The sequence below is a fragment of the Heptranchias perlo genome, chromosome 12 (assembly GCF_035084215.1).
Source record: "Heptranchias perlo isolate sHepPer1 chromosome 12, sHepPer1.hap1, whole genome shotgun sequence".
NCBI classification, from domain to species: domain Eukaryota; kingdom Metazoa; phylum Chordata; class Chondrichthyes; order Hexanchiformes; family Hexanchidae; genus Heptranchias; species Heptranchias perlo.
This window is the reverse complement of record NC_090336.1, coordinates 58,560,274-58,584,453: the sequence shown is the minus strand read 5'-3', so window position 1 is coordinate 58,584,453 and position 24,180 is coordinate 58,560,274. Positions and strand designations below refer to the sequence as shown.

Here is a 24,180-nt window from a genome sequence, read left to right as displayed (position 1 = left end):
TGATTTTATTCTATTATTGCCCCTGTCTATTCGGTGATTTTATTCTATTATTGCCCCTGTCTATTCGATGATTTTATTCTATTATTGCCCCTGTCTATATGATGATTTTATTCTATTATTGCCCCTGTCTATTCGATGATTTTATTCTATTATTGCCCCTGTCTATTCGATGATTTTATTCTATTATTGCCCCTGTCTATTCGATGATTTTATTCTATTATTGCCCCTGTCTATTCGATGATTTTATTCTATTATTGCCTTTCTTCATAAACTTTCTGCGCTTTCCCTCATCGGCACGCGCTGTTTGCTGCGCATGCGCGGCTCCTGGCCCAGGCCCAGGCCCGGGAGAGGCACCGAGGGACATCGGGCGGCGCGGAGAGTTGGGTGAGTTAGTCGGGGCGGGCGGGCAGGCCGGCCGGCCCCGTTGACTGACGGGTATTTGAAATCGCGGTCGTGTTCACGGGCCCTTCCAAAAAAAATAATTTAAAAAAAAAAATACTGTCGCAGCCAAGCGCAGACTCCGTGCTTTCATCAGGCGAGCAGCGGAACCCCGGATGAAAAGACGGTTCGACAGCGCGACCCCGGATTTTGGGACCGTTGGGCAGCGGGACCCCGGATGTTGGGACCGTTGGGCAGCGGGACCCCGGATGTTGGGACCGTTGGGCAGCGGGACCCCGGATGTTGGGACCGTTGGGCAGCGGGACCCCGGATGTTGGGACCGTTGGGCAGCGGGACCCCGGATGTTGGGACCGTTGGGCAGCGGGACCCCGGATGTTGGGACCGTTGGGCAGCGGGACCCCGGATGTTGGGACCGTTGGGCAGCGGGACCCCGGATGTTGGGACCGTTGGGCAGCGGGACCCCGGATGTTGGGACCGTTGGGCAGCCTGACCCGGGACCCCGGATGTTCGCGGCCGGAGCGGCGAGGGGTCGCCTTCTGCTGGCTCGGTGCCGCCGCTCGGCGCCCAGCCTTTACCCTCGAGGCGCTATGTTTTATTAAAAACTTGGCTGCTCCTTCCTCCTTCGGATTGCGGGCGGAGAGTTAGGGCACGGGATGCTTCGCGGTCGTGAGAGGCGGAGGCGGGCACCGTTGAATCTTTTAAAACACATGGAATGAACTTGCATTTCTATAGCGCCTTTCGCGACCTCAGGACCGCCCACAGCGCTTTACAGTCATTGAAATACTTTTGAAGTGCAGTCACTGTAGTGAAGGAAATGCAGCAGCCAATTTGAGCACAGCAACGTGATAATAACCAGATAATGGGTTTTATTTAGTGACATTGGTTGAGGGATTAATATTGGCCCAGGACACCGGGGAGAACGCCCCTGCTCTTGGAATAAGTGCTGTGGAATCGTTTATGTCCACCTGAGAGGGCAGACGGGGCCTTGGTTCACCGCCTTATCCGAATGAAAGGCAACTCTGACAGTGCAGCACTCCATCAGTACGGCCTAGAATTTCTGACTTGTTCTGTTGGCGGATGAGGCTTTCTGGCAGGAGTGCGGACTTATTAAATTGTTCCTTAGAACTATAGCGTCGGTGCAAGGCGAAACTGCTTTGCGCCTACATGACAGTTGTGGTTCGTGCATTCTCGAAAAACCCAACATAATCCGAGCTAGTTGAATGAAGAAGCATAGCAAATACTGAAGCGATACACTGCACAAGAACATTTTGGAGCTAGGAAACCCCAGCTTTGGATCCCAACTGATCAGACTTTTTGTGTTTACATTTCAACTTTACTGTGGATAAGAACAGTAGTGGATCAGGTGACCAAACCCCACTGATTTACAGTTTTCATGGAAAACAAGGCGCAATGCCCAAAGCACCAGTAAAAATCCCAGAATCTTGTGTAATAAAATCAGAATTTGACATATTAAGTCACCCTTAATCAGTGGCCTTGTGTGTCCCAGTGGTAAAGCCACCACTAGGTGTAACACTGAGTCATACAGACCAGAAGGCTACAGGCTTGAGTCTTGGCTTCTGCTGAATTAACTACAGACAGCAGTTAAGAGGGGGCATCAAATTGCTTCGTTATTCCTGGACTAGAGAAGGGGAAAGATCAGCGCGGTCTCACTCCCGTTCCTACACGGTGATTAAAACTTCACGTGTGAACCCTGGGTAAGATCAAGATCAGCTGTGGTGCCCTTCTTATTGAATTAGCCTGCTAACACTTGCTAGGCTTACACATAAAGAATGGACACTTGGACAAGGTATCAAAGCTGTCGGCAGCTGTGGAATCATACCCCAGCAAGAGTCACTGCTTCAAGGGTGGGGGAGAAAAACAGAGTGTGGGGTACCTTCTGGAGAGCCATGTTAATGTTTACGGGGTAATGCTATTTTAAATCTAAAGTTCAGGTGGGTTTCTTTACTTTAGAAAAAGTATTTGGTAATTTCTGGAACAAAAATGTTCCTTTGGTGGGGTTGGGGAAATTGAATTTTTTTTTCACAACCGATGGACAAAAGGCTTTCATTGTCTCTCCCAGTTTCTGGAAGATAGACATGTCTCGTCACATCAGTTTCAGGTACGTTAGTGTGGTCATTATAGAATTGTACAGCACAGAAGGAGGCCATTCAGCGCATCGTATCTTTGAAAGAGCTATCCAATTAGTCCCACTCCCCTGCTCTTTCCCCATAGCCCTGCAATTTTTTCCCTTTTGAGTACATTTCCAATTTCCTTTTGAAAGTTACTATTGAATCTGCTTCCACCACACTCTCTGGCAGTTCGTTCCAGATTATAACTCGCTAAGTAAAAAAAATTCTCATCTCTCCCCTGGCTTTTTTGCCAATTATTTTAAATCTGTGTCCTCTGGATACTGACCCTTCTGCCAGTGGAAACAGATTCTCCCTGTCTACTCTATCAAAACCTCTCATAATTTTGAACACCTCTATTAAATCTCCCTTTAGCCTTCTCTGCTCTAAGGAGAACAATCCCAGTTTCTCTAGTCTCTCCAGATGATTGAAAGCCTGATGGGATGGTATGGTACTGGACTTGAACATGAGTTCAAATCCCACCATAGCAAGTTGTGGAAATTGAATTAAATGTGACTATCTGTGGGTTAGCACCAGGAAAAATCACCATGAAAGTTATCATTAAAAATCCAACTGGTTAAATCTCTGGCCTACATGTTGACTCTTAACACCCTTTAAAGTGGCCTAGTGTGCCACTCAGTTAGGAACAGGAGTGGGCCATTTAGCCCCACAAGTCTGTTCCGCCATTCAATGAGATCATGGCTGATCTGTGACCTAACTCCATATACCCGCCGTAGCCCCATAATCCCTTACTACCTTTGGTAAACAAAAATCTATTAATCTTAGATTTAAAATTAACAATTGAGCTACCATCAACTGCCGTTTGCGGAAGAGAATCCCAAACTTCTACCATCCTTTTGCGTATGGATATGTTTCCTAACTTTACTCCTGAAAGTCCTGGCTCTAATTTTTGGGCTATGTCTCCTAGTCCTAGACTCCCCAACCAGTGGAAATAGGGTAGATAGTGAGAAACTATCAGTTCCCCTTAATGTCTTGAAAATTTCAATCAAACCACCCCTTAATCTTGTAAATTCCAGGGAACCCTAAAACAAATCAGTACGAAGGCCCACAACCAACACCTCGGGGCTACTAGGGATGCACATTAAATAAGGCTCTGCCTGCATGGCCGACGTCCCGAGAGCAGATAAAGAAAAAGACAGAGGAGTCAAGTTTCCGCTTGTTTATGCCTGTAATATCAGCGCACTCCAGGCGGAATGGGCCGAACCAGCACAAAAGATCGGGGGATTTTAAACGTATGTGAGTTACGCCCCAAACCGCTTTAGAGTTTTCCGCGATCTTTTATGATGGATTAATATTCAATCTGCCTGGATCAGGCCCCACCCACAAAACTGGCTACGCCCCCAGGGCAACAGTGTGAGATTCCGCCGAGCACTGGTTCGGGAAGGCTCTTCAAATTACGCTCATTTTCTTAGGCGCACAGGCACTAGCAGGCACGTTTTAAAAGTATTCACATATCAAAAAACACTTAATTTACTAAGAACCTGACTAATGTACACCAATGAAACCAGTAAATGGGTCAGTATAGTTTTTTTAATTGTAAACAATTTTACAACACCAAGTTATAGTCCAACAAATTTATTTTAAATTTCACAAGCTTTCGGAGGCTTCCTCCTTCCTCAGGTGAAGACGAGGAAGGAGGAAGCCTCCGAAAGCTTGTGAAATTTAAAATAAATTTGTTGGACTATAACTTGGTGTTGAAAAATTGTTTACAATTGTCAACCCCAGTCCATCACCGGCATCTCCACATCATAGTTTTTTTAAGTAATTTTCAGTGATTTAAAATTAGGTTACCCTCAGGTGGAGGACTGGACACACTTATTTTTTGTGATAAACCGATTTTCAGCTGTATTAATAAAAGTGGACCAGGTTATCAATGAATATTTTTGAATGCAAAAAAAAATTAACGATTACGTTCAATTATACTGCCCCCAATTGCACTGCTTCAGGAAGATTTTACATTTGTGATTATGCAAATGCATTTTCACGGAAACTTAAGTGTAACCTAACCAGCACACTTTCCCAATTGCGCCCAAAACAGAAACTCTACCCCGACGTCGCATTCTGATAATGCAGCATCCCTTCAGGACTGCACTGGAAGGTCTACCTAGATTATGTGCCAAAGTGGGTCTTGAACCCACAACCTTCTGACTCAAAGAGCCAAGCTGACACAAACTCTAAGAGGGCTATTCAAAGGATTGAGACCCTGTACCTGTGACCAGGCAGCTGCAGTGACTACTCAAATGTCAGTTTCAGCAATAAAGTTAGACAAGCCAGATTTAGAGGCTCAAATGCAGCTTAGAGGGTATGACATGGTGGCTGTTACTGAGACATGGCTGAAAGTTGGTAATGATTGGGAGTAAAATATTCAAGGTTATAAGGGGGGAAGAATTGGTTAAGGGTCCATTCTGGGCGATGGTAGAACAAAGCGCTAACACCTCGAGCCCGACGGATCCTGGGCAGGCAAGATGCAAGTTTGGTCTCAAGGGAGCACTTTCCAGGCCTTGCATTTGGAATCAATCCAATTCGCACTTTCCACCATCAGAGGGAGCTCCATCTCTTAAAGGGAAGATGTTTCTTAGAAATCTCTTAAAGGTAGCTTGTACCTGCTATTTGCTGAAAATAACAGTCTACTGTCTGCATGGAATCTGAACAGACAGCAGACATCGCGCACGTAAAACACAGATGCAGATCCCATCCCTATGTTTACACACTGATGAGTTATGTTAAAACATTGAATAAAGGTTGTGCATTACTAAATCCCACATCCTCCAATCTGCACACCAGACCTCACCAATCTGCCGATCTGAGTTGGTACCAGGCCTGCGATAGTGCATGCACCAAGGTTATCTGCTGATGCACTAAAGACCTTGGTGCAAGAGGTGGACAGAAGGAGGGACATCCTATATCCGCAGTGGGGGCAAGAGGCCCTCCAGATATATTCTCAAAAGACAGTGGGAGGCAGTGGGGGACGAAGTCAATGCCAGGCGCACAGCATCATGACCATGGATGCAGTGCAGGAAGAAGTTCAATGCTTTGACATGAGTGGGCAAGGTGAGTGAGGTCAACTGTCAAGTGGCATCTCCTACCAACTGCACCATGCACAACACCCCCCATCCCCAACATACCAATAAACTCTTTCCATCAGTACTCAACTCTTACAATCAGATGCTTCCTCCCGCCCTTACACATTACCACTGTTTCAAGCCGCCCGCCCACAACTCACTGGCAGCTATTCAACCATGACAGGCACATCACCCAGGCACATGCCTCGCGTTCTTGCAGGAGAAGGTGGCGCATATCAAAAGGCAGCAAGTGGCAGGGGCATTTAGCCCCTCGAGTCTGTTCCACCATTTAGTGAGATCATGGTGGACCTGTGACCTAACTCCATATATCCGCCTTAGCCCTATACGCCTTAATACCCTTGGTTCACAGAAATCTATCAATCTCAGATTTAACATTCACAAGTGAGCTAGCATCAACTGCCGTCTGCAGAAGAGCATTCCAACGTCTCCCACCCTTTGCGTGTAGAAGCATTCCTAACTTCACTCCTGCACGTCCTGGCTCTAAATGATAGGCTATGTCCCCGCGTCCTTGTATTCAAGTGTAGCATACCTCCAACGACAGTTACAAATGTCTCGGCAGCCAGAAGCAATAATCCAGCCACTAACCTGTAAATCCTGCATGATCCCTTTAAATAGCACTGGTGGGGGGTCCTCCAGGCACTCTAAGACACGCTCAGATGGTCGAGGTTGAGACTGTGTGTTGAGTTGAGCGTTAAAACCGAAAATGGTGTCTATCACTTTAAATCAGCATTGCACACTGAAGCCATTTTCTCCCTATTTTACATGATTCCAGCGTGTGTTATCTGCGCCTGCGCTAACTCCTATACCAAAATGGCATCTGGCGCACGTCACGCTGGAAACATGAGTGCGCATCCAAGACGCCATCTTGGATGTCGGAGAAACCGTGTAGCGCCGAAACAACAGGCGCTACATGGCCCAATTTAGCACCAAAGATCTTTAGAAAGGATTAGGGAAACTGGAAGAGGAGGAGGGGTAGCCTTATTGATTAAAGATACTGTTACAACATTAGTAAGGGAATGCAATCAGCGGAAACTCTATGGCTAGAATTGAAGAATAAGAGAGGACTTAAAACTGTAATGGGAGTTGTCTACAGGCTTCCTGATAGCAGCAGTTAAGTGGCAAAATGTATTCAGAGATTAGAGAGCCTTGTAGCAAAAGTAGGGTTGTTTTAATGGGAGACTTTAATTTTCATATAGATTGGGAAGAGCAGAGTAGCTCAAGTCCGAAAGGTAGTGAATTTCTTGAGTGCATTCAAGATCGTTTTTTAAAAATTCGTTCATGGGATGTGGGCGTTGCTGGCGAGGCCGGCATTTATTGCCCATCCCTAATTGCCCTTGAGAAGGTGGTGGTAAGCCGCCTTCTTGAACCGCTGCAGTCCGTGTGGAGCAATATGTTCTAGAACCAACAAGGGGGCAGGCATACTAGATTTAGTAAGACTTGGTTAATAATCTAACAGTAAGGGAACATTTTGCTTCTAACAGTGACCATAATCCGATCAAATTTAATATTAAGTTTGAAAAGGAGAAACATAACACAGATACTAAGATTCTAGATTTTGGAAAGGCTAACAGAATGAGACAGACTGATGAGAGCAAACTCGTCAAAACTGTTATTGGGTGAAACTACAGATGAACAATGGGAGGGGATCAAAAAAGAATTTAGCTTCATACAGGACCAGTATATACTCCCTAAGTGGCAAGAGCTCTACTTACCAAATAAAACTGACATGGTCGACAAAAGAGGTGAGAGATAACATAAAACTAAAGGAAAGAGTATACAAAGGTGCAAAGAATAGTGTAAAGCCAGGGGTCTGGGAGAGATATAAAAAACAGCAAAGGAAGACAAAAAAAGATAGTGAGAGCTGCAGAAAGGGAATACGAAAAGAAACTTGCGAGAGAAAACAAGATTAATACAAAAAGTTTTTACAATTATATTAGAAGAGAAAATATAGTCAAGGGTAATGTGGACCCTTTAAAAAATGATGTGGGTAATATTACAAATGGAAATAAGAAAATGGCAGACTTGTTGAATAATTACTTTGTGTCAGTCTTCACGATAGATGAAGTTGATAACATTCCAGGGAAATTAATAATGAATCAAGGACCGGAACTCACTAAAGTTAATGCAAGCAAGAAAACAGTATTAGAAAAAATAATGGCACTAAAGACAAATCCCCAGGTCCTGCTGGATTAAACACCCAGGGTTTTAAAGAAAGTAGGTGAGGAAATTGCAGATGCTTTAGCCATAATCTTCCAAAGCGCTCTCGATTCAGGAATTGTCCCCTTTTGAATTTGGAAATTGCAAATGTAACTTCATTATTTAAAAAAGGTGAGAGAGAGAAACCAGGAAATTAGTCCAAAACCTGTTAAGAACATAAGAAAAAGGAGCAGGAGTAGGCCATACGGCCCCTCGAGCCTACTCCGCCATTCAATCAGATCATGGCTGATCTTCGACCTCAACTCCATTTTCCTGTCCGATCCAGATATCCCTTGATTCCCCTAGAGTTCAAAAATCTATCCATCTCAGCCTTGAATATACTCAACAACTCAGCATCCACAGCCCTCTGGGGTAGAGAATTTCAAAGATTCACAACCTTCTGCGTGAAGAAATTCCGCCTTATCTCAGTCTTGAATGGCCGCTCCCTTATCGTGCGACTGTGCCCCCTAGTTCTAGACCCTCTAGCCAGGGGAAACAATCTCTCAGCATCTACCCTGTCAAGCCCTCTCATAATCTTACATGTTTCAATGAGATCACCTCTTATTCTAAACTCCAGAGAGTATAGGCCCATTCTACTCAACCTCTCTTCATACGACAACCCTCTCATCCCGGGAATTAATCTTGTGAACCTTCGTTGCACCGCCTCCAAGGCAAGTATATCCTTCCTTAGATAAGGAGACCAAAACTGTATGCAGTCCTCCAGGCGAGGTCTCACTAACGCCCTGTACAACTGTAGTAAGACTGCCTTACTCTTGTACTCCAACCCCCTTGCAATAAAGGCCAACATGCCATTTGCTTTCCTAATTGCCTGCTGTACCTGCATACTAACTTTTTGTGTTTCTTGTATGAGGAGACCCAAGTATCTCTGAAACCAACATTTAATAGTTTCTCACCATTTAAAAAATATTCTATTTTTCTATTCTTCCTACCAAATTGAATAACCTCATATATCCCCACATTATACTTCATCTGCCACCTTCTTGCCCACTCATTTAACCTGTCTATATCCCTTTGCATACTCTTTGTGTCCTCTTCACAGCGTACTTTCCCACCTAGCTTTGTTATCATCAGCAAACTTGGATATGTAACACTCGGTCCCTTCATCTAAGCCATTAACATAGATTGTAAATAGCTGAGGCCCAAGCACCAATCCTTGCGGTAGCCCATTAGTTACAGCCTGCCAACCTGAGAGTGATCCGTTTATCCCTACTGTTTTCTGTCCTTTAACCAATCCTGTATCCATGCTAATATATTACCCCCAACCCCATGAGCCCTTATCTCATGTAACAACCTTTTATGTGGCACCTTATCGAATGCCTTTTGAAAATCCAAATATACTGCATCCATTGGTTCCCCTTTATCTACCCTGCTAGTTACATCCTCAAAAAACTCTAATAGATTTGTCAAACACTATTTCCCTTTCGTAAAATCATGTTGACTCTGCCTAATCATATGATTTTCTAAGTACCCTGTTACCACTTCCTTAATAATGGATTCCAGCATTTTCCCAACGACTGATGTCAGGCTGACTGGTCTGTAGTTCCCTGTTTTCTCTCTCTCTCCCTTCTTGAATAGCAGGGTAACATTTGCTACCTTCCAGTCCACTGGGACCGTTCTAGAATCGAGAGAATTTTGGAAGATCATAACCAATGCATCCACTATCTCTGCAGCCACCTCTTTTAGAACCCTAGGATGTAGGCCATCAGGTCCAGGGGATATGTCGGCTTTTAGTCCCATTAGTTTGTCCAGTACTTTTTCGCTAGTGATATTAATTGTTTCAAGTTCCTCACTCTCATTTACCCCTTGGTTCCCCATTATTTTTGGCATGCTTTTCGTGCCTTCTACTGTGAAGATAGATACAAAATATTTGTCGAACGCATCTGCCATTTCCTGATTCCCCATTATAATTTCTCCTGTCTCAGCCTCTAAAGGACCAACGTTTACTTTTGCTACTCTCTTCCTTTTTACATACTTGTAGAAGCTCTTTCAATCTGTTTTTATATTTCTTGCTAGTTTACTTTCATATTCTATTTTCATCAGTTTTTTGGTTGTCCTTTGTTGGTTTCTAAAACTCTCCCAATCCCCAGGCTTATTACTCTTCTTGGCAACATTATAGGCCTCTTCTTTCAACCTAATACTCTCCTTAACTTCTTTAGTTAGCCATGGGTAGATCACTTTTCCCATGGAGTTTTTATTTCTCAATGGAATGTATATTTGTTGAGAATATTAAAATATTTCTTTAAATGTTTGCCATTGCTTTTCAACTATCAAACCCTTTAATTTCCCAATCTACCTTTGACATCTTGCCCCTCATACCTTTGTTATTGGCTTTATTTAAGTTTAACTGACTTAAATACGTTACTTTCAAACTCATAGAATTTCACAATCATATTATGATCACTCTTCCCCAGAGGTTCTTTTACTGTGAGATTACTAATTAACCCTATCTCATTACATAATACAAGATCTGAAATAGCCTGTTCTCTGGTTGGTTCCATGATGTATTGCTCTAGGAAACCATCTCGAATACATTCCATGAACTCGTCTTCCAAACTACCTTTGCCAATTTGATTTGCCCAGTCTATATGAAGATTAAAGTCCCCCATGATGACTGTATTTCCTTTGTTACAAGCTCTTATTATTCCATGATTAATAATCTGTCCAACGGTATTGCTACTATTAGGGGCCTATAAACTACTCCCACCAGTGTTTTCTGCCCCTTGTTATTTCTAATTTCCATCCATAATGATTCTACTTCCTGATCTTCTGAGCCAAGATCCTTTCTCACCACTATCCTTATGTCATCCTTTATTATTAGGGCTAAACTCCCTCCTTTTCCATTCTGCCTGTATTTTCTAAATGTCATGTACCCTGGAATATTCAGTTCCCAACCTTGGTCATTTTGCAACCGTGTCTCTGTAATGGCTGTTCGATCAAACCCATTTATCTCTATTTGTGCAATTAATTCATCTATCTTGTTACGAATGCTCCGTGCATTCAGATAAAGAGCCTTTAATTTGGACTTCTTACCATTTTTTCCTGCTTTGACCTTACTTGTTGTTGTACTATCATTGGTAAACTTTTTGTCCCTTCCTGCCACACTCTGCTTATCTGTACCCAAGTCACTATACTGTTCTATTTTCTTAACTTTTCTCATTAGATTTCTAAATTTCCCCTCACCTGACCCCTCCCCCCCTCCCCCTTTTTAGTTTAAAGCCCTTGTGGGGAAGTTATTAAAATCTATAATTAAGGACAGGGTGACTGAGCACTTATAGAAATTTGAGCTGATTAGAGAGAGCCAACATGTATTTGTAACGGGTAGGTCATGTCTAACGAACCTAATTGAATTTTTTGTGGAAGTAACTAAAGTAGTAGACCGGAGAATATCTATGGATGTAGTTTATATGGACTTCCAGAAGGCATTTGATAAGGTTCCATGTAAGAGACTGTTAGCTAAAATTAAAGCTCATGGAATTGAAGGCAAATTATTGACCTGGTTAGGCGGTAGAAGACACAGTAGGAATAATGGGCATGTACTTGAATTGGAAGGAAGTGACTAGTGGTGTCCCACAAGGATCTGTGCTGGAGCCTCAACTATTCACTATATTTATTAATGACTTAGATAACACAATAGAGAGCCATATATCAAGTTTGCCAACGACACAAAGATTGGTGGCATAGTAAATAGTGCAGAGGGGAGCATAAAATTATAAAGAAATATTGATAGATAAATGAGTGCGCAAAACTGTGGTAGATGAATTTCAATGCAAGTAATTGTGAGGTCATCCATTTTGGACCAAAAAAGGGATAGATCCGAGTATTTTTTAAATGGTGAAAAGCCAGGAGCCGTGGAGGCCCCAAGAGATTATGGGGTCCATGTACACAGATCACTAAAATATAGTCAGGTACAAAAAATAATCAAAAAGGCTAACAGAATGTTAGCCTTTATAACTAGAGGGCTAGAATATAAAGGGGAGGATGTTTTGCTACAGCTATACAATGCCCTGGTTAGACCACATTTGGAGTACTGGTTACAGTTCTGGGCACTGCGCCTTTAGAAAGGACGTATTGGCCTTGCAAGGAGTGCAGCGCAGATTCACCAGAATGTTACCAGGGCTCCAAGGGTTAGATTATGAGGAGAGATTAAATAAACTAGGCTTGTATTCCCTGGAATATAGAAGGTAAAGGGGTGATTTGATTGAGCTTCTTAGGAGTTTGAAAGGAATTGATAGGGTAGATAGAGAGAAACTTTTTCCGCTGGTGGGGGAGTCGAGGACAAGAGGACAAACCTTTACATCAGAGCCAGGCCATTCAGGAGAGACGTTCGGAAACCTCTTCATGTAAAGGGTGGTAGAAGTGTGGAACTCTCTCTCCCACAAAAAGCAGTCGATGCTAGCTCAATTAATAATTTTAAATCTGAGATCAATAGATAGGGTATTAAGGGAAATGGAGCCAGGGTGGGTGGATGGAGTTAGGATACAGATCAGCCGTGATCTCATTGGATGGCGGAACAAGCTCGAGGGGCTGAATAGCCTACTCCTGTTCCTATGTCCCTTTTTCTCCAATTAATTCCCCCCAACTCTGGTCTACATAACCACTCTTGCTGTAGCTGACTTCTCTCAGAACTCACTAATGTCATTCTGAACTGGCCACTTTAAACATATGAAAGCAATGGGGAACGACTCGTAGGGAACACCTGGCTTCTGCTCATTGCCTCCAACTAGTGATATAACTAAGATTAGGAGCTAACTGGTGCATTGGATTCAGCCTGTGTCTAACCTCTCTGTTAATGCTAAGTGTTGGTATTTCATAGTGGTGTACAAAGTTAAATAATTTTTCGGTAGCTTTGCCTCCTAGTCAACTCCTATTTTCTCCCGCCTCCGCTTGCAGAGAATCCGTTTGTAGGAAGGCTGAAGGGATATGGAGTGACTCCTCAGCATCTTGGAGAAAGGTTTTGAGAGTTTTTTGTTAATTTTTGTGCAGATGAAGCCCTGTATGCTGCACAAGGAAATAATGGGCACAAACACTGAGTCCATTTCTTTGAAGATCCCAGGTCAGCAGACGTCTCCAGCGCCCATAGGTGAAGACTGCGTCTCTGTGGAGGAGAAGTGTAGCCACTGGCTGGGTTTTTGGTACGGCTGGTGGGTCTGTTGGTGGTCTGGATTCTTAATTGCTTCTGTTCCCGTCAGTTTCTTCTTCAGTTTTCTGGGTCGAAAACTCTGCTGCCTAATCTTAAAAGTATCCAGAATGCTCTGTTGTCATGGAAACTTTGGATATTGCTTTCCAACATGTAAGCATTTAATGAGACACAGTGATAAAGAGGAAGCGTGCAATGCAGAAGGCCTTTCAGAAGATACCTCAAGATGGAGAAACCTGATGCCAGGGATTGCCCTAGGTGCAATTATTGGTGTCTTCCAGTTAATAAATTGCCTGCTGCATCACTATCAAGTTGGAGCAGCCATTTTTGGAGTAATATTTGGATTTGTGTTAATGGTGCTTAATGCTTATGTTTTTAAAATAGTGGTCTAATGTCAGATTATATTCAGGTTGGGACCAAACCTTGTCTTCTGCCAAAGATAGACATACTGGATATTCACTGTTGCTATTTAAAGCAATTAAAAGGAATTGGAGCGAATTACTCCCGAGCGAAAACAACTCATAACCTTTTTGAAGGTTACTCATACATACTTTACACTGTTACCCCCTGCTCAGACTGAGGTTTTTGGCCGAGCAGCAGGAGACAAGCTTTTGCTGTTCTCAAATTTTCTAAGTTCGAGGCCTATGCCATAGTGTACCATTTTGTCTTACTCACAGTATGACAGACTGTTTTGATTTCATTAAGAAAAAGGACAACAAATGCATGACAGTTGTATTACACATGATGTCAAAGTTCCTCCTTAATTACTCTATCAAAACCCTTCATAATTTTAAACATCTCTATTAAATCTTCCCTTAATCTTCTCTGCTCTAAGGAGAACAATCCCAGCTTCTTTAGTCTCCACAATATAAATAGTCTCATGATCACAACATGCACTAAAGATCTATAGAAGCAACCATCACTATTAAACCATTTCCCCCTCCCATTTTCTTGCATCTGATATTGGAAAGTCTGAATGAAAGAGATCTAAATAATGTTGCCACCTGCCCTTTGACAGTGTTGCAGACCATTGCTGATGGTCAGGTTGTTTTAGGCTTTGGTTTTTCTCATTGAACAGAAGAATCCAATCTTTTTCATCTTGTTGGGAAAGATGGCTGAAGGTCAAAAATTATAATTCAAGAAGCTTAATTCTTAACTGTTTACTGCATCAAAGCGAGAGAGTGGATAGCTGTTTGAGTTTAAAACAATCTGACAATGTATTTTGAGATTTTTTTAAAACCACACTAATTATGTATAAGGAAAATGTATTAAAACTGAAGACATTCTTTTTCTAAAAAGTGGTAAATGGTATTTTTGAGTTTTTATTAAGATAACATGATGCCCAGGTGCATATGCAAACAATCAGAGCTTAAGGATCCAAAAATGCCAACAGGAAAGAGGCAGTCCAGGCACTTCAGGATCCTTTAAGGCAGCAGTAAATTTCAATATTGTGCTTCCTATGTGTCAAGAACAAAAGCGGACCCAGCACTGACTAGGGTACACTACTCCCAACCCTTCTCTAGTCTGAGCTACACCTATTAACCCTAACCCTTGGTTTCCTCTCTGCCAACCAACTTCCTGTCTATAGTGCTACATTTCCTCTTCTTCCATTTGCCTGAATTTTGTGGAGACACTCCTGGAAGACACCTTATCAAGTACCTTCCAAAAAATCAACTACATCTACTGCATTCCCATTGTCTATATAATAGGTCACTTCAAAGAGCTATTAAATATGTCAAATACAACTTTTTACAAATCCGTGCTGGTTTTCCTTGATTATCTAATGCATTTCTAAATGCTCACTACTTTGATCTCAAATTACAGATTCAAGAGATCTGGCCACAATTAATGCTAAATCAACTAGTCTGTAGTTACCCGGTTTGTCCTCCCCTTTCTTGAGCAGAGATGTCGCATTGGCTAACCCCCAGTTCCCTAGCACAATTTTAAAAACATTGTGGGTGGACAGTGAAAGCTTTGTTTGACCTAGTTCAATATTGATACAGTTAACAAAATGGTGAATTCCAGCATGGAGCTGTTTGTAAATTCAGGGCTTTGTTTTATACTAAAATAATTGGAGGCAGCTTTAATAATCTGGTTCTTTGGATTGATCCTCTATGACAAAATAGAAAGAAAAGAACTTGCATTGATATAGAACCTCTCATGATCTCAAGACGTCCCAAAGTGCTTCAAAGCCATTGAAATACTTTTTAAGGTAGGGATAGAAACTGCATTTGTCTGTATCTCTTGTGCGCATTGTACGGGTGCAAAATCTCAATAGATCAACTGTCTATATTCAACTATGCATCACACTGACAACTAAAAGCAATTTTTTAAAGAAGTATTAAAGCCAGAAAATGACATTCCTTTATTTTCCACAGACATTTCTGGCTTATAGTTCTGACTGATTCATATCAAGCGATAACCCAAAAACCTTAAGTAGTTCCCAAGACTCAAATGGGTGATAGTAAATAATGCAGTTGCCCTTGCTTTAAAAACACATGGAGAGCAGCAAGGTTTCTCATACTAGCCCCTTGCTTAAATATAATCAAAGACCAACAACAAAGACACTATTTTGTATCTGTATTTTTTATTTTAAATATTGAGCATTTCCTATTGAAATCACAAAAAAATCATTTGAAACCCTATGTATATTTGTAAAACCGATGAGGTTGACTAAGTATTTTCTAATAAATTATTGCAGTCTCACGATAAATAAGCACTTTTCAAGTAAACAATCCCATCACTTTATCACACAACTGGGGTCACCAATGGTTGCTTAGAATATGTAGATCTGCATGACTCATTATTTCAACAACTTGCTCAATGTTGGTCTATGATTATCTTTGAGCAAATTGGTGGTATAGGTGTCAGCTGTGGCTCAGTGGTGGAATTCTCACCTCTGCGTCAGAAGGTATAGAAACTTGAGCACACAATATAGACACTTCAGTTAACGGTGCAATCTTTTGAATGATATGTTAAATCAAGGTCCAGCCTATCCACTCAGGTGGACAAAAACATCCTGTGGCTTTATTTGAAGAACAGCTAGGGAGTTCTCCCTGTGTGCTGGCTGACATTTATCCCTCAACCAACAAAAATTATATAATCATTTATTTAATTGCTGTTGGTGGGAGCTTACTGTTGCATATTGGATGTTGTGTTTGCCTACGTTACAACAGTGACTACACTTCAAAAGTACTTCATTGACTTGTGAAGTGCTTTGGGATGGTCTGAGGATGTGAAAGGTGCTACGTTCTCCCTGTTCCTCTCCAGTTCCGTCTGTTGTCTTTCTCTGTAAAACCGTTGATATTAACCCTTATAGTGACAATAACTCTAGGGGATTCTGTAGCCCCATAGCCAGGCCACACTATGATCGCTGCTCCTGGCTTTGCTCCCCTGGCTGTCATTTGCCTTGAAAGGGTCAGATGGAGGTTCCACCCCTTATAAAGGCAGCCAAGAAATTTCTGGAAACGCTGCAGATCTGGCGCAACTCTGTCTCCACTATTTCCTGGGGATTCAGCCAGTCTTCCATCAGGGAGTTGTGAGGGTTCTGCCAGTCTCTCAAGGAATACAAGTAGACTTCATGTGTGGTGTAAATGATACACACCCCAGAACAACGAGGAAACAAGAAAAAGAAACCACTTGTAAAACAGTCAATGTCATTCACTCGTGTTCATGAATTATGTATTTTGTGCTAGTTGAATTTCGATATGCCACTGCTTTCTAGCTCGAAAAAGAAATACAAGAACTTGTATTTACATAGTGCCTTTCACGATCTCAGGACGTTCCAGAGTGTTTTTACAGCCAATTAAGTACTTGTGAAGTGTAGTTACTGTTGTAATGTAGGAAATGCAGCAGCCAATGTGCACACAGCAAGCTCCCACAAACAGCAATGTGATAATGACCAGATAATCTGTTCCAATGATGTTGGTTGAGGGATAAACATTGCCAGGACATCATGGAGAACTCCCCCGCTCTTCTTCGAAATAGTGCCATAGGATCTTTTACATCCACCCAAGAGGGTAGATGGGGCCTTGGTTTAATGTCTCATCCAAAAGACAGCACTTCCTGTTTTTCTTCTTCTGCAGACTATCTTGCCACCTCATTCCCTCCTTTTATCTACCAGGGCTGAATACAGTAGGTACAAATCTTTCCATGGCTGAACTCCAACCTATAGAAACTCCAATTTGCCCAAAGCTCTGCCACCTGCATCCTGTCTGACCCTAAGTGTGCTCAGCTCATCATCTCTGTCCTTGCCCACCTCCACTGGCTCCCTGTCTCTTCCTTCCTCCCCCCCCCCCCCCCCAAACGTACTGAATTCAAAATCCTTGTCCTAGTTTGCAAGTTCCTCCACAGCCTTTCCCCAGCCTACCTATTCAACTCCCTCCAGCCTTATGTCCTAGTGCATGCTCTTCAATCTTCCAACTTTGGCCTTCTTGCCATTCCTCCAGGTGTCATGACATTATCCTTTGGAACTCTCTTGCTAAATCAATTCACTTTGCTGTCTTTTAAAGCATCCTCAAAATCTAGCTCTTCATCTGTGCTTTCAGCCATCCCTCCTAACTCTTCTACTACTGCTCAGAATTTGGTCTTCCCTATGTGAAGCCCCGTGGGGCATTTATTATGTTAAAGCGACCAAATAAATGCATGTTATAGTTATTGTTGTTGCAGCCAAAGATCATTTTTTGCTTGATCATCACAAAGCATAGGTCCATTGAGGTAAACTTCACCCCAACTATACAGTTTGGCTTGGCTGGCAAAGCTCCTCAAGTGAGGTACATGTGTTCAAATTGCAGACAGCTCTAGGTCCTGTGAATCCAAGGCCTTTGGTTTAGGAGTCAAGCATTACCAGGCCAAGCACTGATTACATATCTAATTCAGCAGTACAAAAATAAATTGTATTGTTCTCATACATAATTAAATATTGATTTCAAATATAACAGAGCCACCAGGAACAAAGTGCTCTATTTACAATTGGAGTATTCCATATATACAGTATCATGCCAAAGCGCTCTAATGAGTTCTGCACACAAGCAAAATCCACTCCAACGCGTAGAAATTCTTTAAGGCAATGTGCTGTTTGTTAATACTAATGAGTTGTTCCGTAACGGTGCCCACTGTGGGTATGTCTCCAAGCTGAATATCGGAATCCCCCAAGTGAATAAAGCCACCATGATGGTTACAATGCTAATGACATTGACACCAAGGCCAGCCTTCACCTTTGGAAAGATACAACAGTTATTCACAATAAAACAAATGTCCATCCTACTAACCTATACCAGAAAAGTACATAATTTTATCCACTTACATGAAAATTCTTCAAATGGATTTATTTTGTAGGTTTTGTCTTCTAAATAAAAACCTCACCAAAAAAAAAACTATACAAATTCTTATAAAAATATTGAGGTATGATAAGACCCTTGCCAAGTGAGTAGGTGTTATAAGCCATGCTTGATAACAGTATTGGAAACCTGTCACAATGAGTATTAAATGTGATATTAAACACTTGCATTGGTAAAAGGGACAAGAGATTACTACTACTAACTAACCTCGCATCAGTAATTGTGAGTGAAACATAGTTTAGTGTATGCGCTGCAGTAAAGTGGGATTGTCCAGTAAGTCTTGCTAATGTGTAATTAACTATTTCTGCAGGTTTTTTTTAAAATAACACTACATTGCTGTAGAAGATAAAGATTATCGATTATATCTCCTAATGCAAGAAAGTTTTTCAGCAGATGATTTTAATTGCTTCAGAAATGGAATGCACAAATTGTTTTAGCAACAAGTCTGTACAGGAAAGATCTTACGGAATGTTTTCCTTTTTTTTAATTCGTTCATGGGATGTGGGCGTCGCTGGCAAGGCCAGCATTTATGTATAGTGCGTTTCTAGACAACAAGAACTTTGCACTGTGTGCAAGATCCAAAGAATTCAATAGCAGATACTTAGAATATTTTTCTTGCACCTCAAAACCACAATTATACACAGAAACTGCTTTGACAAAGTATACTGAGTGGGAGGATCCATTTACAATCGCCACACCCTAGTAATTGTCAACACCTCCATTAGAAGCAACCGTATCAAATCCTGCACTAGTGTGTTGAGCTAAAATGTTCCTTAAAAGGCGTCTGGACACGTTAAAAATATTTGAAACATGCCCCAAAGTTATCATTTTATTAAGTTACCAAAATAAAAAAAGTGTACTCATATTTTTGCAACCTGATTCCACTGTACTGGTCAACATTTACAAACCTGTGACGATGTACATGACTTTTACATCCATAATCAAGGTTAAACTCACCATATCCATCACTCTGAGATGTCCATAGGAAAACACAATGGCATTGGGAGGGTTTGCTGCAGGCAACAGAAAAGCGCATGAGGTGCTAAAGGTGACTGGCAAAAGAATGTAAAGAGGATTTGTGCCAATTGCTTCAGCCTGTAAGAGACAATGCACCAGGTGTCAAATTCATCTTAAATATCTGTGGAAATATTTTAAAATAAAGTGACATTTCAAATGAATGTTTGTTGTAGACTAATTGAGAGAAAGAGATTGCTATGATTAGTCAACAACTCTATTATCGTTGTTTCATGCGACTACCAGAATAGTAGAAGGCAAACTAGATGGACCTTGTTTTTCGTTCGTCAAGCGATTCCTATTATCCTATGAACACTGAAACAATAATTTAAAGCAGAAGGTGTGGCAGAATGCATGTGCTGTGGCTTGGATTAGTAGCACCCGGATCACACTCATGATTCCACGCACATGGCCAGTTCTTGATATCAACTGTACCACTGTCAAGACAGAATATCAGAGGGTCATTCACACCAAACCACTCTCGTGGAAACCGGTACGAAGCACCATTTCGCAGGTCTAGGACTTCAGCTCATCATTGCAGAATTTACATGATGCTACGAGGGAGTCTTAGTGAAGGGAAAATTGGAAGTATGCAAGGCAATTGCCAAAATCAAAACAGTTGATCATAATACTACTGCATCACAGCTGCCTTGTCAAATCTTTATATGTACAAATGCCCGAGTTGCTAATGCTGTCGCCCCCAGCCCATTAAAACCAATGGGTAACCCTGTAACAGCAACACCTGCAATTCTTACTTCCTCCAGTGGTGGTGCTACACCTAAAAAAAAAATGCCTGTTATTCTTCAGAGGTGTCACTGTAACCTCTCAGCCTGTTACAAGAAACACAATAAAAGACATGCGATTTACTCTGGTTTAACTGTGAGCAGCACCACAGATTATTTATGACCCTCGGATAGAGTTACTACCTTCACTTCTGGAAAGACAAAGCAAGTTGAGGAACTAATGGATTTACCGTGTTTTATCTACTCAACATCAAAGCACTGCTTAAATGAAACAAGATCATAATTGACTTGATGTCTATATAACAATTAACGTCATAGTAAACTGCTAGGGAATGAAGAGGGTTCCTATTTGATTAACATTTTAAAATATATTTTAATTTTTTTTTGCTAGTTTAGCTTTGTCAAAATGCCCGAATAATCAGCATTTAGGAAAACAAAAACGCAGATTCCGAAGACCACTGCGGTACTATCCGCACTAAATGTGTATCTTATCTGCTCAAGCTAAACAAGAACAAAACACAAAAGGAGAGCATTTTGGATTAAAAATTAATATGGGGGCAGTAAGGGAACACATTTTTGCACAGAATCTCAGCTGAAATCTTTCTGAATTATTTTTTATAACTTATTTAAAGACACTTACCAAGGAAGAGAGAATAGGTAGGAATATTGTAATGGTAGCAGGATTACTGACCACTTCAGTTATACTGGTAACTAATAGGCAAGACAATAATATAATAGCCCATGTAGGTAGATTGCTCAGAGGCTCCAGTTTGCTTCCTATCCAGACAGATAGACCAGAGACCTGGAAGAAAATGCTTAGAATTCAAGCTGTGTATTCCTCATATATAATCAATTCATTTTAACATAATTTAATTGCTGACTTTTTCCAAGACGGTGCTAAGGAATAGTCTTCCACCAATGGATAACCCACTGCTTATATGAGTCCTTTTGATTATTCATCAGTGTTTTGGGGAAAACAGAGAAACTATTTCCTCTGCTGGGGGAAATCAAGAACATGGGGATATGATCTTAAAATTAGAGCTAGGCCATTCAGGAGGGAAAACAAAGGGTAGTAGAAATCTGGAATTCTCTCCCCAAAAGGCTGTGGATGCTGGGTCAATTGGAGCTTTCAAGACTGAGATCGACAGATTTTTTTTTTGGTAAGGATATCAAGGGATATGGATCAAAGGCGGGCAAATGGAGTTGAGGTACAGCTCAGCCATGATCTAACTGAATGGCGGAACAGGCTCGAGGGACTCAATGGCGTACTACTGTTCCTAGCTAGTCTGGAATACACTGCTACGGTGGCACTGGTGCTCTATAGCACAGAATGATAAGGGGGATGAAAGCAAAATACTGCAGTTGCTGCAAATCTAAAACAAAAAGAAAACTCTGGAGACAGCTGAAAGGTTGACCTGACTTGGGTTTTCTCGACAGATGCTGCCTGACCTACAGAAGGATAAAAACCTGGTTTAACCCTGTGACACGTATCACATTGAATTCCTGATCTTGGCCATGCCATTAAGGATAGATGTAGTGCAGAAAGCAGGTGCACTCAAAGAAAGAAAGTCTTGCCTTTATATGGCGCCTTTCACGACCTCAGGACCTCCCAAAGCGCTTTACAGCCAATTAAGTACTTTTGAAGTATAGTCACTGCTGTAATGTAGGAAAGAGAAAGTGGTGGGGGGGGATCTATTTTAATTTCACACATGGCACCTCGAGCTACTTCTTATACCTTCCAGTGATAAGCTCCAGAGTAGTTTTAGCATCGGCCTGGGATCGGTTTGCCTGACCATCTCCTATGGGAGGCACAATATTCTATTAAATGGGACTAAAAAATACTTTAAAAATTAAAGTGATTTCTTTATTGTAGTGATCATGTTTGCCTAACAAATGGTTCTTGCTTTGAAACACTTGGGTTATCAGATTGCAAACAGGAACAAGAATCAAAGATGGTAAAAAGCAGTGCAAGAAATAGTACAAAATAATACATCCATATTTACCTCACAGCCTTTTGCAAGGGCAAAACCTCCTCCTACAAGAATGGAAATTTGCCAGGGCATGGATTGTTCAAACTCTTGCCAAATGATCATTGACCTTAAACCAAAATCTTTAACTTCCTGTTCAGATTCTTGGTCTTAAAACAGAAAACACATCTTACATTTGCAGGATTGTATTATGCTTAAAAAACTTTCAGACACTAAAATCTTACCACACATTTTACTTGGCATGTTGCAGTTAAAATATGCTGACTCTTTGCAATTTTATGGGAGTCCCTTATCTCAGTGATCTCCTCCTTAGTTCATATTTTTTCCTAAAGACTTGCATTTATATAGCACCTTTCACGACCTCAAGACGTCCCAAAGCACTTTACAACTAATGGAGTACTTTTGAGGTATAGTCACTGTTGTAATATAGGAAATGCAGCAGCCAATTCGTGCATGGCAAGGTCCCACAAACAGCAAAAAGATGATGACCCGGTAATCTGTTTTAGTGATGTCGGTTGAGGGATAAATATTGGCTAGGACACTGAGAACTCCCCTGCTCTTCTTCAAAATAGTGCCATGGGATCTTTTACATCCACCTGAGGGGGCAGACAGGGCCTCAGTTTAAAATCTCATCCGAAAGACGGCACCTCTGAAAGTGCAGCACTCCCTCATTACTGCACTGGAGTGTCAGCATGGATTTTGTGCTCAAGTGTCTGGAGTGGGACTTGAACTCTCAACCATCTGACTCAGAGGTGAGAGTGGTACCAACTGAACCATGGCTGACACCTTACCGTACAACAGTGCCTACACATCAAAAGTACTTCCTTGGCCGCAAAGCGCTTTCAGACGTCCTGAGGTCGTGAAAGACGCTATAGATAAATGCAAGTTCATTCATGTTCCCACACACACCCTTTGCTCCTCTAACTGCACTACTCCTTAACCCATGAAGCCTCTGATCCATTATTGATGGTCGCATGTTCAGCCCTCTGGAATTCCTTGCCCAGTTCCCTCCACCTTGCCCACAATTCCTCAAAGCTCTTCCCTTTGGCCATGCCTTTCTTCTCACCCACCTTTCTTCTCACCAATTTTGGCAAACACTGTTTATTCCTCCATAATGTTGAGCACTTTGACGTGTCTTCCAGAAAGCAAAAATCCCCACAGAAATGCAAGTTGTTGTTATTGAAACAAAGAAGTGCACTTCAATAGAAAGCAAAATTCAATTTAGATTATGTGCCTCATGAACGTCCCTTTAAAGATGATATTCCACCTTTAAATTTCTAATGTTAGAAACAAGCTGACTTAACCCATCAACCCTGTTCTAAGATTAGAAATTTCATCAGTACACAGAAGCTGGTGTGAAGAGCTTCATGCATGCACTTAAATAACCATTTGTGAAGTTTGGTTTCCTCCAACTTCAGTGATGCTAGCTTGCTGTGCAGCTATTTCTGGCTATTTGCACTGCTCAGAAATCCACCAAATCTAGGGGAAAAGATACTACTCAAATATCTGAAAGACTGAACAATCTGGGGTTCTTTTCTCTAGAAAAGAGAAGGCTGAGGGGTGACCTGATAGAGGTCTTTAACATTATGAAGGGGTTCAATAGGTAGATGTAGAGAGTATGTTTCCGATTGTGGGGGAATCCAAAACTAGGGGTCATAAATATAAGATAGTTACTAATAAATCCAATAAGGCATTCAGGAGAAACTTCTTTACCCAGAGAGGTTAGAATGTGGAACTTGCTACCACAAGGAGTAGTTGAGACGAATAGCATAGCTGCATTTAAGGGGAAGCTAGATCAACACATGAGGGAGAAAGGAATAGAAGGTTATGCTGATAGGGTTAGATGATGTAGAGTGGGAGGAGGATTATGTGGAGCATTATCTCCGACATAGAACAGTTGGGCCGAGTGGCCTGTTTCTATGCTGTAAATTCTACGTAATCTTTATGGTTTGTCAATCTTTCCATTCTAGATTACACTTTTGCTTGGTATACAAATTGCTGCATATTGTCACATACGCTCGGTCTAGATATACTGAACAATGTCCTTTTTTGTTCTTAGCCCTATTATCTTCCATGTTTACACACCACATGCAAAAAGAACAGCAAGATCAGA

At 41.6% G+C, this 24,180-nt stretch overlaps 1 protein-coding gene and 1 long non-coding RNA gene across 2 annotated transcripts in view; one reads left to right on the top strand and one right to left on the bottom strand.

The window, feature by feature from the left end:
- Positions 1-312: 312 nt before the first annotated feature.
- The window catches only part of LOC137328059 (uncharacterized), a 32,924-nt gene continuing 9,056 nt past the window's right edge, over positions 313-24,180 (top strand). Inside the window, exon 1 of the long non-coding RNA XR_010964602.1 lies at positions 313-384. This is a non-coding gene — a long non-coding RNA (uncharacterized lncRNA). The remainder of the gene's footprint in view (positions 385-24,180) is intronic.
- The window catches only part of LOC137328057 (solute carrier family 13 member 1-like), a 47,371-nt gene continuing 39,298 nt past the window's right edge, over positions 16,108-24,180 (bottom strand). The window contains exons 14-17 of the mRNA XM_067994173.1: positions 22,083-22,216; positions 20,720-20,881; positions 19,280-19,417; positions 16,108-18,199 (exon numbers count right to left, since the gene is read on the bottom strand). Coding sequence (XP_067850274.1) covers positions 18,044-18,199; positions 19,280-19,417; positions 20,720-20,881; positions 22,083-22,216 — 590 coding nt within the window. The 3' untranslated portion in view covers positions 16,108-18,043. The remainder of the gene's footprint in view (positions 18,200-19,279; positions 19,418-20,719; positions 20,882-22,082; positions 22,217-24,180) is intronic.